At 35.3% G+C, this 18,735-nt stretch overlaps 1 protein-coding gene across 8 annotated transcripts in view; it reads left to right on the forward strand.

Moving 5' to 3' along the window:
- Window positions 1-18,735, forward strand: part of LOC126855830 (four and a half LIM domains protein 2) — a 108,276-nt gene that overhangs the window by 51,258 nt on the left and 38,283 nt on the right. Inside the window, exon 1 of one of the 8 annotated variants that reach the window (XM_050603818.1) lies at window positions 1,196-1,299. The exons of 4 other annotated variants lie outside the window; for them this stretch is intronic. In XM_050603818.1, the coding sequence (XP_050459775.1) occupies window positions 1,211-1,299 (89 nt within the window). In that variant the 5' untranslated portion in view covers window positions 1,196-1,210. Of the gene's footprint in view, window positions 1-1,195; window positions 1,300-7,175; window positions 7,430-12,431; window positions 12,455-15,768; window positions 16,445-18,735 lie in introns of those variants that run through there. 3 more of the 8 variants (XM_050603816.1, XM_050603820.1, XM_050603819.1) reach the window with 3 other exon arrangements.

An 18,735-nucleotide genomic window follows, 5' to 3' on the forward strand; every position in this document is an offset into this window, starting at 1 on the left:
ACTAAATAGCAATTATTCTTACGTATTAAAAATAATATGACTATATATATTCGCAAATAAAAATGAATTAATCGTTTTCGGTGTAACTACATTATGCACACGCAAATACGTACTCATTTTTATTATACAATAATATACACTGGCATTTTATTATATATATATATATATATATATATATATATATATATATATATATATATCGGGTATCGGACGCAATCGCTTTCGCTGTTAACTACATTATGCACACGCAAACATGCACTCATTTTTATTATTATACAATAATATACACTAGCATTTTATTATATATATATATATATATATATATATATATATATATATATATATATCGGGTATCGGACGCAATCGCTTTCGCTATTACATTACATTTTGTACACACACGCACGTACGCACGCATGCACGCACACAGTCAATTACATTCTTTTGATATAGAAAAATTCTATTAAATATTTATTAAACAATGATTTCTCGCATACTATCGATAAAAAACCAAATCATTGTGAAAGAATTCGTGAAGAATGACTAAAAATGAGCGATCGATTGATGGACTAAGCAAATGGACACGTGTACGCTTACGTGTCGAGATATAACAAGGTTATTATCGAACAAATCGATAAATCATCGGCGTGAAAGTCTGCTGTCAGCTCGATCAGCTGACATTGACAACGCACTAGTATGGCGGCGAATCGCCGGCGAATCATCATCTCGGATTTCGAACCTTTCTTTAGTGCGATCGCGCCTTCTCTTCCGGACGTATGCGTACGTGCGTGCGTACATTGCTCTTTCTTCTTTATATCACCGCTTCTCTCTCTCTCTCTCTCTCTCTCTCGCATGCAGCTGCTAAATTTAGAGTATGATCGACCGGTCGACGGCCATCCATGATATCGGGACAAATAGTAGTCCGATAAAGTCATTCGACAAGCGTTCGAGAACAGGCTGTGAGTCGACGAGAACGTGACAGATCGAATTCTCTGGCGATGCTTTCTTTCATTCTTAAATCGCTGAACAGAAGCACAGTTGCTTCCAAATAGAGAGATCTTGTTTCCTCCTTAATTCCTCAGTAATCCGCGATTGTTGGTGTATTGAATTAATCAATTGTCTGACTGCTTGGTCAATGAACTCGTTCGTAATTTCCATCTCGCGCTCCTTCATATGATCACCACGTGTAGGCTGCTCGATCGATACATTCAAGATGGGAGCGAAATGGGAGAACTCGAAGCACGCGAGTGATGTCTTCGACAATAAAGTGTATCAGGAGGATGAGATTTGTTACGACACCCGGTGAGTGTTACTTGAAAATAAAAACAAAAATATTTAAGTCTATAAACTTTGATGCTACTGTTAATAAGAGAAAAATGGGCAAAACCTCTCCGAAAAATCAATTCACAAATTATATCTCTCATTAAAATCATTTTCGTCTCATTTTTTCATATCTCTTCTTTATGGGGGAAGAATATATACAAAATGTCAGTTTAAATTTTAAAAAATTACAGAAAGCTCTGTTTTAATATTATTACTATTTCGTAAAAGTGTTTCAATATAAAATTTAATGACAATAAAAACTATTAAATAATTAACGTTAAGGAAGGAAATATTAAAACAAATTATGGCCTAATATGTATAAATTTTTATTAAGAAAAAAATGTCTTCGGTGATTAACAACTTATTATTAGGTATATATCTAATATACATACCTGATGGATCTGGGACATTCTTGGATGTAGACAGTTTGTATGAACTTATTTAGGTCTTGCTTATGTATTTTCGTCGGAATACATTTCGGGGATATTGCCCGAAGGTAATTCGTAAAGCATTTTGGTAGCGGTTATTCTCGGACGCTTGATTTCTACACGTGTCATTACGCGCATTCAGATGTAAAAGGATTTATGTGTATATCTGTCAGCGGATCGTTTTAAGTTCTCTTCACAAATGTATACGTGCTGCAACATTATATTGCAGCTATATTACAACGTAGTAAAATCACAACAGAGATATACGTTGCGATAATATAATTGGCACTACATTTTCTTTTCTTCATAAATTAGATTTCTGATCAAAATGTTATAAATGATAAAAAAAGCTTATAAATAATTCATAATTTCATCAAAAGATGAAAGCTTTGCATATACGTATGTAAAAAAGGCTATAAATGCTAAGAAAAAATATAGCGATTTTAATAAACTACTAATGTAAATAATATTCATCTATTTCGTAGGAATTTTAAATTATAATTTTTATTCATACGAATAAATAATATTCATCTTATTTTATATGAAAAGAGGAGCAAATTTCTCTTCGTTTCTTCATGATTGTATGTAAACCTTAAGTGAACGCCTTTAATTTTTGGAGAACCTCACTCGCAAAATAATTTCTTTCTGACAGTCATATATGCATCACGTTCGAACTCGCGGTTCTTGGCATCGCGCCACATTCGCGATAGAGCGCGTGTCTTTACGATCGAGATAAATAAATGCATCGTGCTTGTTGTGACAAACGCACATCATTGTCCGAAATTACATTTCTAAACCTAGGGACATGTCAATATTTTCTGCTGCTACGCAGCGACCTCGCATACGTAAAACCGTTTGACATGACGAATTTGTTTACTCTGTTCCACAAGATGACTGCACATTATGCATATAATTATGTAGTACTCATTAAAAAAAAAAATTAAAAAAAAGAAATAATCTTTATATATTTTTCTCCAGCCATTTTTGAAAAATTTCTAAAAAACTCCAGACACATTGACTCTATTATATCCCAGTGAATAAAACGGCCATAGTTCCGCGGACAACCAGATTAAGAAACGCTACGAGTTCTCCAACTTGCATAAATCGTCTTAAGTTACTACTCCGAGACGGGAAAATGTCCGTACTAAACGTGTCCCCCCGTGTAGTAAAACGCGATAAGTCCGTTAGCAGTGTCGCTGCTAAGGATTCTCCGTCTAGGAAACCAGCTGGCGAGATTGTGTCGTCTTATATAGCCCTTTGAAATATACTTGGTGCATTCAGAATGGCTGCAATATAATTTCTCTTATAGAAAGGCCTATCGAACGATTCTTTAACCGATCAAAAATGTTGTCCGTATATTTGTATATAAAATATATGATTTAAATTCTGAACGAGATTTATCCGGAATCGATCGATTAAAATCATTCGATCGGTTAAAATTCCTAACATTTTTACTCACGCCAGAGAACGACGTGAATAAAAATGTTAGAAATCTAGTGAGACATCCAGAGCGGGGATGGAGAAATGTTTTGTCTCTTTGCATTAACTCAAGAAACGGCGGCAATAAATATTTTCGCCTAGATGACAAACTGCATCTCATTAAGATTTGTAATTTGCACGTCAATTTATTCGCGGTTTTAAATAACGCGCATGCAAGCGCGATCACACGCGAAGCAGGAAGGCAGCGCGACGATAAGGAATCGCGCGGAAGATATACGCTAGGCAAGCTATTTGTATAACATTTGCTTTACGATTAACATAGTCGGCCGTCTCTGATTGCCGCCGGCACTCTCGTCGCGATAACGAGGTCATTCCTTTGCGATAATCCTTATCGAGAGTGGGATGCCACTGACTGAAACTCCGGTTGCGACAGTCACGTTCAGTGCTGAAGCGAACGCGCGTCGTTATCCATACATTCCACGTGGCTGAGAACGATTTCGCGTCATTCAATTATTACGCTTAATTTGCCCGAATGTTTTGAGGTACGTCATCTACGTAAATCTATATCCGAAATTATATACTTGAAAATCCATTATTTCATCAATGGTAGAAATCGTATCTTCTAGTGTACGACGTTTTTGTTAATTTTGTCGATCTAATTTTTTAAATTTTAATTAAATATCGTTGTGTCATTCTGCAAATGAACAACAGACTAAAGCACTTTCATCACTCTAATTATAGTTAATTAAATCATTATTTTTTTTCCTTGGAAGAAAACAATAATCGAGACTATAAAAATATGTAAAAGAATTGATCGCTATTGGAAGGAACGTAATTTTCGTTAAGTGAACTGGTCTCGAAAGTCTTTTCTCATCGTCATTAAATTCACATAAACACGACGATAGCGTGCATAACGTCATCGAGGCATCAGACGTAACGATGACGAGTCGAGCTGTCACGCAACATAGGTAGTTTACATCATATTTCTTTTTTTCATTTGGCAGTTACATTCATCGGAAACGTTCGGAGACGCGTCTGTCTGTGCGGAGACTAGCCGTAAATAATTCGAAATTGCCAGTCTCGATAAAGATCGAGGTCAGAAGCGACCGCGTCGGATTAAGTCTCACAGAATAGCCGTAACTATAAATATTGGTATTTTTCTCAATCCTAATAACGGATATTTGTACGTAGCAACATTATTCACAAGTATCATCCAAGTATTAATATTTCAAAGTTTGTATTTTTCTTATTTAAATTCAATAAAGAATAAAATTTATTGTATAATAAATATCTTTGTTTATACTCACGTACACATACATACAAATATTTCTAAAAAATCTCGTGTGTTAGATATTGTATATATATATATATATATATATATATATATATATATATACATGTATATATCATGGTATTAAATTAATTTCTCAACAAAATATCTTGACGTATAGATTTCCTTTTATAGCCTGAGATATTACTGTCGGAGTCTCGATAAAATCTATGTGTCAATTTTTGTTAGCACTATCGGTTTCGCTTGTCAAAGTTTAACTTAATGTATCGAGGAAACAAGACTTTCCTCTTCAGTTGCTTAATGGATAGCGTCTGGCTTTACTCGAGTGCTATAATCGGTGCACGCAGTGTGGCACACAGCGGGTCCGCTTGAAATTGCAATTCATGGAAGGTCATTCCGACACTGAAGAAATACGCGAACTATAAAGATAAACGCAGACGGGGCTAATGTGACCGTAATGCGAAACAGTTGCGAACGAATCGGTATCTTCGAATCATCTTAGAAAATGATTTACAATCGAGATGACAAACGTGCACATTATTGTTAAAAAGAAATCTGTCTAAAGCGTTTGTATTTTTTTTTTATTATACTTTTACACAGAGAGCAAACCGTAATAATTTTCAATCTTTTAATCATGTCAAGCTATTATCGTATAAATTTTTTTTTCTTTTTTTTTTTCAAATTGCACCAAACTAAAAAAAACTGTCAGATGCAAGATTGCATCTTAGGTTTAATTCTTTTATATTTTATATTTATATTTATATTTATATTTTATATTTTTTATATTTCATATTTATGTATTTTATATGTATATAATATTCCATGCTTGTATTTTCGAGAAAGTAAATAGCTATCCGCCTATTCACGCGATCATTAGATGCGCATCGAATACGGTCGACGATATCCGCTTATTAATCGAGAACCGGCGCGGAAGAGACGGTGACATAAAGCGGACGAGCGTTATCCAGGACAATGGTTTGTAATGCAAACCAATGTCCGAAGGTCGCCGTCGTGCCTTTTTCAACGAGTAAAACGTGTCGTCTTCCCTCACCTCGCCTCGTCTCGCAGAAGACGACGAGTCAGTCGAAACTCGCGCGCGGATCGGCACGGAAGGCGATTTAGTATAATCGGTGGAGCTCGCGCGATCCGAAAGATTTTATATCAAAATCCGAAATATTATCTCATCCGATTACGCACGATCTTAAGTAGATTGTTACACGTGACGATTGGAATCGAGTAAAGATAGCATTTATTTCGCTTAAAATTCATCTCGATATAAGAAGAGAATGTTGATAAAAACCTGTACAGATTTTTATAAAATTGTTTACAAATTACAAGAATGTATTATAATGCAAAAATTTCGGTTAAAAGTGATGGAACTTGAAAAAAAGAATATTACATTTGACTGATGCAGGATTGCAAAGACGATACGTCAGCGATACGTCATATTACATGTCGACTTGTCACGCACGAAACATCACTATTACTTCTCTCTTTTTTTTTAATTAATTGCACGATGTGATACATCAATTAATTAAAAATTAGAATTCTTACAAAGCATATTTTTTTCACTATCTAAGAAATTTGTATCCAATAAAGGAATAATAAAAATCGGTTATGTGCGTGTAATAATAATTAATGCCATAGTGAAAAAATGAAAAAAAAAAATTCGAGAAATTTATTACGGAGAATATCTGTCATGTGAAATAGCATATAAAAATTATTGCATTTTATTCTTTCTGGATGCAATTAATAATGTAATTTTTCTTTTTAACAAATTTCTTTTGTTTTTAATGTTTTAGTAATTAGTGCGCGAATTTTGTAACTCTCGGTATCATATAAATACAGATGCAATTGACAAGCCGTAATGTATAAATGAGAAAACCATTTTGATATTTCTGCTATTTCATATCAAAGCACATTTGTTTTTGCAAATCATGATTGAGAAAGACATGATTCATCGATTGCAGATTAATTCAAGAATATCGGAGAGATAACTGCATGAATAATACGCGTTGAATCAACGTAAAAAAATCCAAACTTTTTTCCTCGATATCTTGAGTAATCAGTATACCAGTATTAATAACGTAATGTATAAGTAATAAGAGCACTTATTTTATATTTAGTTTTCATCATATCAGCTTTTATTTACGAATTTAGACTATACTGTTTCTTAGCAAAATAATGAGTTGGAAAATTTATAGAGAAATTTGTTTGCGATTTCATAGAAAATCATAGAACTTTGAAAAATTAAGCTGCAAAAAAAAAAGAGTGACTTAAATGGCGGAACATTATTTTAGAATGCATTTTATTATTTTAGAATGCATTTTATTAGATCCAATAAACTTTGCAAATCAACAGCCCTGGCAAATAGGCGGATTTGACGACATGCAGACAAGCACAATCGATTCATAATCGCGTTAACTTAATTTGATTTATCGAGTCACGTGTTTCAGTAAAATGCCATTACACGCAATCCTAGACAATCCCGTGTTTGCTTTCAGTTTTGTCTAATCGAAGGTCGAGGTGTCGACATCGTCGCATTTTCTCAGCCCTTATTTCGCGCACGATTTTCCCTTATCATTTCATCTATCGCGATAATGTGCTCTTTTAAAAACGCTTCGTACCAAATTTCCAGTTTTAATCCAGCGATCAACTGCGATTAAAGTCCCATCCTGACGGAACGGTACAGGATCGCTCGAAAAAAAAGAATGGTTTGGGACGACGGGCTCTCGGTGAAAGAAGTGACGGAAATGAAGAAGAAAACGCCGCGCTTTCCGTCGCGCGAGCGCAATTTCGCGATGAGAAGACGCGGTCCTCGCAGATCCACCTCCCTGTATCTCGGAGGGGTATCGCCGATCGGCGTCCCTCCGATCGAGACGCAAGATGCCGCGGAACCTGATCGTCACGTGTACAAGGATCCAGAGAGATGCAACAGAGATTGCAACGTGTAAGAATTTTATTCACTTTTATCGATGCATATCGCGTCACGCGGGCAAAATTTGCCGTTGCTTGAGAGTTAATTTATCGTAGAAAAAAAAAAGTGCATGCTAATAAAAGTGCATTGGAATCTCGATAAAATATAAATAGGGGAGCTCGCGTATGATGTAAAAAAATATATGCATGTTATATAAAAAATATTACTTAAAATTTCTTTCATCATGAGACATGCATGATTGATTTATTTTAATTTTAATTTCGACTTTAAAAAATATATAAAAGATTTGGTTAATTCATAAGTTAATTGTGATTAATTAATAGATATCGCGAAATTTACTAATTATATATATATATATAATTAGTTACATTAATTTAAATATTATATTATGTTTATGAGGAGAAGTCATAAAAGCTACTTTAAGAAAAAAAGCTTACATTATATAACAACGCAATGCATAATTAATAGATATAAATTAGATGCGATCTGGTGCAAGAGAGAATTATATGATCAATACGAGGAGAAACGTGTAACAAATTATCTACGTTCCCTAACAATTTGCCGGACCGGTTGACGGCGATGGCGATTGTCAGGATGACTTATCGTCGTGAAAGAAAACGACATTCGCGCGCGCATAGAGGTCAACAGCCGTCCTTTCATTTAACGAGGTCATTAACGAAACATCTTCGTTCTACTGGGCGTATGCTCTCAGCGGATATCCGAGACAGTAACCTGTCCCTGTTCGCTTTTTACGGTTCATAAGTCTAGTGGTGATTTATCGACGAACGGCGACTGCGGTAGCGAGGGCCGAGCTCCCTCCAATCTCGCTCTTCTTCCTGATGCGCTTATCGGATTTAGATTTGATCGAGCGACTAGTTCGCGGGCTCGTGTTTTGCTCCCACACCGAGCGATTATAAATTCACGCGATAAGACATGTACTGGGATGTGGTAGAGGAGATATCGTCATGTTAGTCAAGCTAAACTATAAAATCGAGAGTTTTGAATTAAGGAAAAATACAGCTGAATCGTACGTGATTCGATCGCGTTGAATTGGCACGTCTCGAAATTTATTTCGAATTATTTCGTTCGCTTGGTGATAAATCCGTGCTGAGAATGAAATCAGAACGCGAAGCAAACATTTTGGATTATACATGGCTGACTTATCATTTGAATGGTTTGATATATATTAATTGTCAAGAAAAAGATATATGTGCCAAGATAATTACTGTTAAATAAATTGAAGAAATTAAGTATTAATAGAGAAGTAAAAAAAAAAAACTGATAATAAATATAAAAATTAAGACAAAAATAATACTACATAAATAATAAAATATAAAAGATGTATATTTTTGTATATGTTATATGTATATACAAAAGTAGAATAAAAGATGATAAGATATAAAAATGTTTTTAGCATTCTTATATTGTTTTACATTCTTTATAAATTTTTTAATAATTTATAAAAAGTGGGATATATATTAAATGTTGTTAAAAAATTTTTTACGAATTTATTATAATTTATTTATTATGATAATTTTTTCGAGAATGAAAAATCGAAAGTGAGAGAGAGAGAAAGAGAGTAAATTCGAAAATATATCAAAATACTTAAAAACTTGCATTATCAAGTTATTAAGTTGCAATGGTCTCTTCATATATTTTATTTTTGCTTTCAAGTTCGAAAGAAAAAATTTAAGAAATGTTAGCTTCTTAAAATGTGTTTAAAGTAACTTTTACGAATCTTTTTATGCGTGTGTGTTCGTTTCGTAATTTATACGTTTACATGTTAATCATCTGTTTCATGGATCCATTAAATCTTCTTTCGCAAACATTTCGCGACAAGCTCCGAAATGTCTTGAGCCGGCTTGCGCTGAGAGCACCGCGTATATAATCTATCTCATTGCGTTAAGCCTTTCGGACATATGTATTTACGTAATACGAGTTATGCGGACATGGACCTTACTGTAGAGACATCATTTTAAAGGCGTACAAATTCAACAGCGATCTTCCACACGCGATTTACGAGGCCAACGTATTCGTAACAAGATCAATCAATGGCGTGATAAGACCATAAAATCTTATAAAACTTTATACTGCGTTGCTTAAACATAATTAATCCTCATTAAAGTCGCATAATATCTTGTTATTCGCTCGGAAATTTAATATAAAATTACAAACATGAGAGCTTCAAATTTCAATATCACGCGACTTGAGAAATAGTCTGCCTAAAAGTAAAATTAAGTTGCAAGTAAATAGAATAATTTATATAATTAATATTTTCATTTAATCCGTACGTTGCCTTTTGATCGTAAATTCTCCAACTTTACACACACACACATGCTAAAGTCATTTTATTTTCACACACGTTCCTTGCAATTTCAACTATATAATAAACGGGTGGAACATAAAATTATAAATACATTGCCATGTGTCACGAGCGAAAATAACAAAGGACTATGCGATTACAGCGCAGTTTCTCTAAATAAAGCAAGTTAATTACTAATTAAGTTTCCATTTGAAGGGGGGGCAAGCTATAACAAAGTCGCACGCGCCACGCATTCCAAGTCTCACCAGAGAAGTTAGTCGTCATTCAAGCACACGCAGCGCGACGTCAAACTCACGGAAGATTAATCTTCGTGAACCAGAATAAGTTACGGACTCATTGCCAAGGTGATCCATTCGACAAAACCCGGTACTCCGTATATCACGACTTCTCGACTTTGTCGGAGCTCATTATTCTCTCTGTCCGAGGTACCATCTCGAACGATAACAAACAACGGAAAATTTTCAGGGCTAAATTTTTACAGTGACAAGCATAAATCGAGCGAACGAATAAAATACTATGCTGATAACTCAAATTCACAGTTCATTGCAAAGAAATTTTAAAATAACGTATCCTTCTGAATTTTTATTTTTCGCATTTCTAAAGAAATGAGGAAAAAAAACGAAAAAAATTGTTAAAATATATTATCGGTAAACAGCCGAGTCGCATTCTTTTTTAACATGTGAAATTTTCGAAACACTGCCCCATTTCAATCATTTTTTTTTTCAATTACAATTAATTATTATTATTTTATAATTTTTAATAAAGTGACATCAAAAAAGGATACATACAAATATATTTTTGTACATTTATATTTTTCTATTATTTATATTTTTCTATATTTTCCTATATAATATTATTATTAATTAATATTTTTCTAACGAAGCTACAATATACATAAAATAATTATAAAGATAATAAAAGCGAAACGATTCTACACATGATTCAGGTAATCACAAAAATATGAAACAAAATTTAAACAAAAAAAAAAAAAAATTATAACCGCGCTCTTATTCAAGATGCAAAGATTGATTATTATAATTTAGTCGTGAATGCTGTCTTTAATCATTGTTAATAGTACTTGGATCATCCCAGCATGTGTGGCGTGTCTCGTAAATCTCATACATCGGCGTACAAGTTCGAAAGGGAAACGCAGCGTTTACGGCCCATTTCGCGAGAGAGAGAGAGGGCCTTCGTTGGCCGAGAAGGCCAACGGGTCTGCCAAAACCTTGTCAAGACTTATGTCACGAGTTTGCACGGCGGAACTACGCCGTCGCATCGTGCTTGGCTAATGCGCCTGCACCGGGTAACTCATCAGCGTTTCCTTACGTAAAGCCGAACGAATTAAATGCCCGAATGTTTTCCTCTCGACGTACCTTCTGACGCAAATTTTTGAACGCGCCGCCCTCTCGCATGGAACGTCATTTATCACGGAAATATAGTCAATTATTCCTTGCGAAATGATTTATAGCGAGTTAGTTGAACGATGATAATTAAAATACGAATGTTAAGACGATCGACGCGGAATCACAAATAACGGGGAACATATGCTACATATGTATTTTCAGTTTTCGTTTTTGCTGCTTCTCGAGTCGTAAAAGAGACGCTTGATTTTTCTACAAAGAAAATCTTCTACGAATTTTCTATTTTGTTTTTTTTTTTCATCAGTGATTTTTCTATCACTTCGCATTATATTGGAAGAACACTAAACTTCGTGTTTTCCGAAAGTGTTGAGTTCGCCTTATGGCGCGTGCATAAATCGAACGCGCGTCTTCTTTAACGAGCGAAGCGAAATGCCACGGTGTCATTTTACACGGCAGCTTACACGCCTGACATTGGTAGGAATCGGAGCTAAACGCCGGCCTTGCAACGTGATCTTTATTGGAAAACCCAAATTACTCGTGCTACCCCTTTATCACCTGCGATCCTAGAATTTTTCGCCGCGAATTAAGTCGCAATCCAAATATATGGTCAATCATGTAGCAATTATTTATAACATCTGAATAATTAATGATTAAATTGATATAAAACATGTGACAATTATTTTTAAAATTCTCTATGCATTTTAGAGATTAATTTGAATACGATAACACTAAACTTTTTTCAGTAAAACTAATTCAACAAGCAACTTACAATCAATCATATCTTCCGAAGAATTAATTATCTTTTAAAAATCGAAAAGCAAACAAAATTAAAATATTCTTTTTTTTTATTCCGATTATGCATTAAGCATCTATCAACTATCCGAATTATCGGATCTATGTAGATTGTAAAAGAATCGGATTAGGAAAGAAAAACTGCAACAAATGTTGCATCGTCATTTCGCGAAATTTCTTTCTGCTCGACGTGTCATCGCGTCAGACAAACGATTCCCATTTGCGCCAAATGTTCCGAGTCATTTGTAAACACCCGATTGATGGTTGGAGGGAGGGAGGGAGGGAGGGAGGGGGGACGGGGAGCCCGCAAGCTACTTTGAAACTCGATCGAGTTAATGAGAGCTTTGGCCGAGCTTTCGAGCAACAGACGCGAGCGGAGTCGCGCTTGCGCTATCGGGACAGCACATCGTTTCTCTCGCAGCCACCCGGTATTAACCATACTATAGGTACACACCTACCACCGTCATCATCGTCGTCGAAGCGCATGGCGCCAGTTTGAAGTACGCTTCTCCTGCGGATGCACTCTTGCGTGGCGCGTGTCGTTGCGTTTCTCATGCCAAGGTAGATCCGATTTTTCCGGTTCCATGGTGTCGGAAAAACATTGTACGCCTCACGGTCGACGATTCCGAGGAAAATGGCAGTGACAGTTGAGCAAGTCATTATCTTACGATCGCGTCGGGATATCTCTACGAGATTTATAGTGACAGATGGTTGAAAAAGGCGTGAGGAACTGCAATTATATATTCGGCATAACCGCGTCTTGAAAAACATCTGCGAGAATATGTGCGAGTGCGTGTATTCGTTGTGACTTGAGTCATTCATCGTATATTATACTATGACGACTGCAAATTGATGCTAATCAATTTGAATAATTAAGGATATTTCTGAATTATTTTCAATTCATTCCGATAAAGATAGAAAGTCCAATAATTAAATTTCAACAAACGCGCTATAAAAAAATTTCTCCTTCTCCGACTCTCCTATTTTCCACAGAATGCATTTTCTTTTACCACAAAATGCTACACAACAAGTTCTCCACTCATTGTTCAACACATGATATGATGTCTATTTATGAATATAAAAAAGTGCTTAGTATGTATATAAAAAACGTGATATCTAAATATAATAAATATGTCAAATGAGACTAAGTGAAAAATAAAATCAATTAAATTAATTATAACAATTAGATAAATGCGATATATATGCTGTAATTACATTTTATAATTACAGAGCGAATACTTTTGTAATAAAAACACACATTATCGAAAAAAATGAACTCGCATTCATCTTAGAGTCGCAATTTGCGACGCATAACACGATCGTAGTGAGGTAAGACGCGCTTGGTCAGACACACCGCGGATCGTCGTTTTCCTCGTTGCATTTTATTTACGGGGGCATCATCCAGGAAAGGATCTCGTGCGAGGGGCTGCGTTGTATCGCGCGTTATATTGCGTCTATTTTCGACGACGACTATTACCAGCGCTTAATATAGCGTACATTTATCTAATTAATAGCTATTAGCCGAAGCGCGCGCGGGCATTCGATTCCCGGTCAGCTTGTCGGCACGATGTTGTGCTAAGCCCGAAAGCTTCCGGGCGTCTACTTTCTTTCGCGAGCTGTCAGTGGGATGGACTGAGCGTTTTACGCACTGCGATCTATATCGAGCAATCTATGATTTTACGATCAACAATAATATATCGCGCTCCCATCTCATTTTCTTTGATTTATTCATTCTCGAAATATTTCTTTGACTTATCTCTATATTAACTTATTTCTTTTTCCGCACGCATGATAATAAAATATTGCACATTTTATACACTGATCATAATTTTCATCTCTCTCTCTCCGCGGATCACGCGGATTGCTCTCTCGATAGCGATTTCGCGGATAAGCATTGTTATATGTCAAGATCTGTGGGAAATCCTAGTTTTAGATCTTGCTTCCTCTTGGCAGACCAAATCTGTAACTGACTAACGGGCATCCTCTCTACCGTGATGATTCACCTGCGGGCAAAATAGCTGCTTTTCCAGGTAAAACCATTTCCAAGATGAAAAAGCCTACATGCTATTATCAACATTATAAAACTTTCAATTATAATAATCCGTTAATTTAGCCGCTGCGTCCCGCGTAATGCTACCACCTTCTCTTGCTTACGTCAGTCCTCCTTATACAACTTTCATCGACGCCAGTCGGCATGTTTTATTCAGCGCGTGCAACAGATTTGTGCAAAAATAGCAATTTGAGTCAATGCATTTCCGTGAATTGCGTAAAATGTCAACATCCAAGAATCATATTTTTTTTAGTAATATTTCTGTAATTGTCGATAAATTATATATGATTTCTAACAACTGATCGTGTGAATTCTTTTTTAAAAACTTCTAGGAATATCATATATATAAATTAATGAAATAAATATGAATATTAAATATATATTTAGACATAAAAAAATTTTAAGATATACAATATTAATTGAAGCTATTTTTGAAGTTTATAAATATCTTATTAATATTTCTTATTTATTATTATTATTATGTATTTTATAAATATTTATTATTTCCAGTGGTCTAAAAAGATTTTAAAATTATTATTGCCCCATTATATTAAATTTAATCTAACATAAGCTTGCAAAAAGTGAACGATGCTGCACTTTAATCTTAACGTTTCAAAAAATTCTATTACTATATAGAATCTGAAAATTTTTGTCGTTGCTTTCGAATCGAAGTCTGACAATACTAAAAGCCAACCACGTTCTTTCATTCCACTATCTTTAATGTCAGATTTATCAGAATAATCTGCCGGCGGGACAGGGTACGGCACTTCGATATTATTCGCTTAACGCATACGTATATGGAAAGCCACGTAAGATCATGAGATCATGTCCTCTAAAACTCGGCCTCGATCAAGTCGATCTAACATGTCGATTGAAAGATTAGCTTCGTGAGCGGACGGCATTGAGATCTACTCAAAGTGATCTGACATTAGTTGTTCGAGCGAGAGAAAGAGAGAGAGACACACAGAGATAGGGCAAAGAGATGAATTCGATCAAACGAGACTATTCTCGATATGTCAAATAAACAGCTGGTTATTAACTTGGCCGATAGTCGATTTCGCGATCGACGATATTTGGTCTTTGATGTCGAGGGGGATTCGATCTCTCTTCAAGATCCTTTTTACGCGTTCGGGCGGGACGAGGGGCCGACGATCTTTCCACTATAAATAACCGGACGACTATGAATCGCGGCGATTTCCGCAATGAAAATAAATTCAACGATACGTACGTATGTGAGCGAGCGAGCGAACGCCCGCGTTTCGCTTACCCGTCATGCATCTCGCGCTGCAATTATTTTCGCGAAGATAGCCGGCACCCACTCGCAGCTGATCGTAAAATAAACCGCGAATATCGATTTGCCTAAATTATAAACTATCGCGCGCGATATATAATACAACGCCGACACGATGTTTGCGTAATAATGTCCGTGCGTCTCGTTTAATATAACGAGATAAATTAGATTATCCCAAAACACGTTTTGATAAGTGTATTCGGTTTATCGAGAATATATTGTATCTATTCTCAGCTTACGATATATCACACTCATAATTTTGTTTATAGTTTTGAAAAAAATTTCGGAATTTTTATGTAAATTTTATGAGACGTAATTTAGAAGCACGATTGTAAATAAATAAGAAATAACAAATATTTCCTAAAAAATACAAACATATTTTCTTACAGAAAAGACATATTGTCAAATTAATTCTTTTTCAGTATATATGATATTTAATTAAAACATTAAATTCAAAATAACCGCGTAGACGCACTCTGCGAATAAACTTTCTTTCCGTGAATTGATTGAATGCAACGAAGCAAGTTTGAAGAAGCTCAAAAGAAATTAGTATACTCAAAGACAAGGATGACACGAACGAAAGCGAGAAATCGAGGAAGCACGATGCCGAACACCAAATCGTCGTCACCCTGAATGAGCGACTGCAACGGCGTCACACGACGCCGACCCTACTATCGGGCCCGACGAGGATGAGCCCGAAGGGACCCCAGGGTAACCAGGACGGCCCGAAGATGGAGGTGCGCGTTTCGTGCGTGCCGACACCGGGCGCCGAGCCGCAGGACATCCGCGTTCGTATACCGGAGCCCAAGAAGCGGCCCATGAGCCCACCACTTCACGAATCCGTCGCGATGCGCACCAGGTGTCCGTCCGTCCCGGAGAAGGACTTCTACCGGAAGACCTCGTCCCTGGATCGGCGGGATCGTTACTCCACTCTATCGGGCACGGAGATCAAGCGCAGCCTCGTCTCCGATTCTGCGGAATTGCCGCAGAATGCGCGCAGGCGGAATCCGATGCTGGACCGGAGAAATAGATATCCGACCATCACCGGTGCTGAGCTCCGACGAAGTATGGCGATCGGCAAGTGTCCCCTCGAGGACGGTCTGGATCTCAGCCTGGCCCCGTGGCCGGGCATGAAATGGGCCTGCGTCCGGGTACTGCACCTCTATTGCAAGGTGTTCGACCAGTTCGAGTTGTTCGAGCTGATTGTTAGGTAATTACGTGCACATGACACGATGATATCATCGATTGATATGATCGGATTCGATACGCGAATGTATATTTGAATGTATGAATCTGAATTTTTGTTACTAATATAAAAAAAAATACTATATTTTTTTTCAATATTTTATTTCTTCGATATTACATATTAAATTTTAAATCTGTAACGCTTGAAACAATCCTTAGAGAATTCTTTCGAGCTTCGGGAAACTTTAAGCTTTTTATATATAAAATTATTGCAAAATCATTCGGACTATTTATTATTTATTAATATAATCAAAATATATAAATTTATTCGAATTAAAAATACGAGTTAAAAACGCGCGTACATTTTTTAACTACAGTTTAAAAATTCCCTTAAAAATAAATTTTACGAATAAAGACTCTCTATGTCGATATTTTAGAGAAAAAAAAAAATACTTTTAAAAATCACTCCACTCAAATCAAGTCATCTTTGATTTAATTGATTTATAATCGTTGACCAAACTTGTTTACGAAATGACGTTACAATCTGATCCATCATCAAGCTTTTAAAAAACCGCTAACGTTCGGACGGCCAGTGAACACAGCGTGAACGCAATTAGTTGCCGTTAGTATCAATTAGGCGAAGCCTGTAATAGTTTGCCAGTGACTGCTTTACGATGGAAAACGGCGAGAAAGCAACGCCAAGCCAAACCCACCAGAATGATTTATGTTTGTAGGTTAATGAAGTTGATTTTTCGCGCTTGTACGCGCCTGCTCGCGAATCAGATTTTATTAGGCACTCGATCTTTTTATCATTATTATTATTGGCTTATTATATTATAAGATACGCGAGAGATTGTGTACGCAAAATAATTTCTTTCACATCACACAGTATTATATTAACTGTAATTGTCAGACCAATCCTTTTATAAGACGAGATATATATTTTTTGTTACTCTTTTCTCGTTTCTCGCCTCCTTTTCACGCTCAGTCGCTTTAATATAAGAAGAAGATACTATGGTATGTCGCGCTTCTCTACTTCTTTTTGCATCATGACAGATCGACCTGCGTGCTTTTTTTTTCCGCGCGCCTTCTTGATGTTTTTGTAAAAAAAATCTATCGTGGAATTTATCGCTTTATTCCACACGTTACATTTTCTACTTAATAATTTTTTGTATCGTATCGACACCGGGTATCTGATGCGATTCCGAGATTATGTTTCATGTATTTAAGACTCGATTGAATCATAAGGTAAATTAAAGAGAGATGCATATAAGGTATTTTAACACGAGTAAATAATTAATTCTTGAGAAAATCGTGTAATAAATAATTTTATATGAATTTTTATGACGAAAATTAAAGTATAGTGATGTTTAATGAGTGAATTCATTAAAGCTTGTTATTAAATTTATGATTTATTTTTTTAAATATCACGTGATAAAAAAAAACAGCTGTCATATATATATATATATATATATATATATATATATATATATATGTCAAATTATATAAGAAATAAAAATAGAAAAAATTTTGGAGTAACATACCTTCGAGTTTGAGTTGTTTACCTTCGAATCGATGACGATAAACGCGATTGTCGATGTCACTTCGAACGAATTACAATATACACTCGAATATAACATTTATCACACACGTTCGTCAAGTTAACGAGACGTCAACATTAATTTGCACTCACTCTCGCGTAAAATATCGAAACGCGTCCGACAAGCGTAAGATTCGATAGACTGTAACGAGCTCGGGATAAAAGACGACTAAAGGTCTTTCATGACTCACGATAACCTTTTATAGTACAAAATTCCTCGCGAGATCGCGTTATAGTTTGTTGATAAATACGATAATTGTAAGACTGCCATTATCCACGTGACATTTTATATTATGTTTATATCTTCGGAGACGCTTCTTAAAAAAAAAAAAAAGAAAATACAGTAAGGAATAATATACTGTCTTTAATATCTGAATTTTTATATGCTATTATAAATTGTTGATATGTCAATTGTTGATATTATAAAATTATAAATTATGATATGTCACTACGTGTCGATTGTAAAATTGTAGATAATTAGGAATATTGTAAAGACCAGAAATGAAAAATTGTGTATAGTCTGTTATATCAGAGAACACAATATAATAATTAAGAAAATATACACAAATATTATTATCTTCATATTAATTATTTATCATATTAATTGTAAATCTTATATACAATTCAAATATGTGTATATAAAACGTGTTATATTTAAAAAGAAATTACATAACATTTTGATATAGTTACGATGAAAACTAAGTTAGAATTTGTAT

This window comes from Cataglyphis hispanica, chromosome 17 (genome assembly GCF_021464435.1).
Source record: "Cataglyphis hispanica isolate Lineage 1 chromosome 17, ULB_Chis1_1.0, whole genome shotgun sequence".
Classification (NCBI taxonomy): Eukaryota; Metazoa; Arthropoda; class Insecta; order Hymenoptera; family Formicidae; genus Cataglyphis; species Cataglyphis hispanica.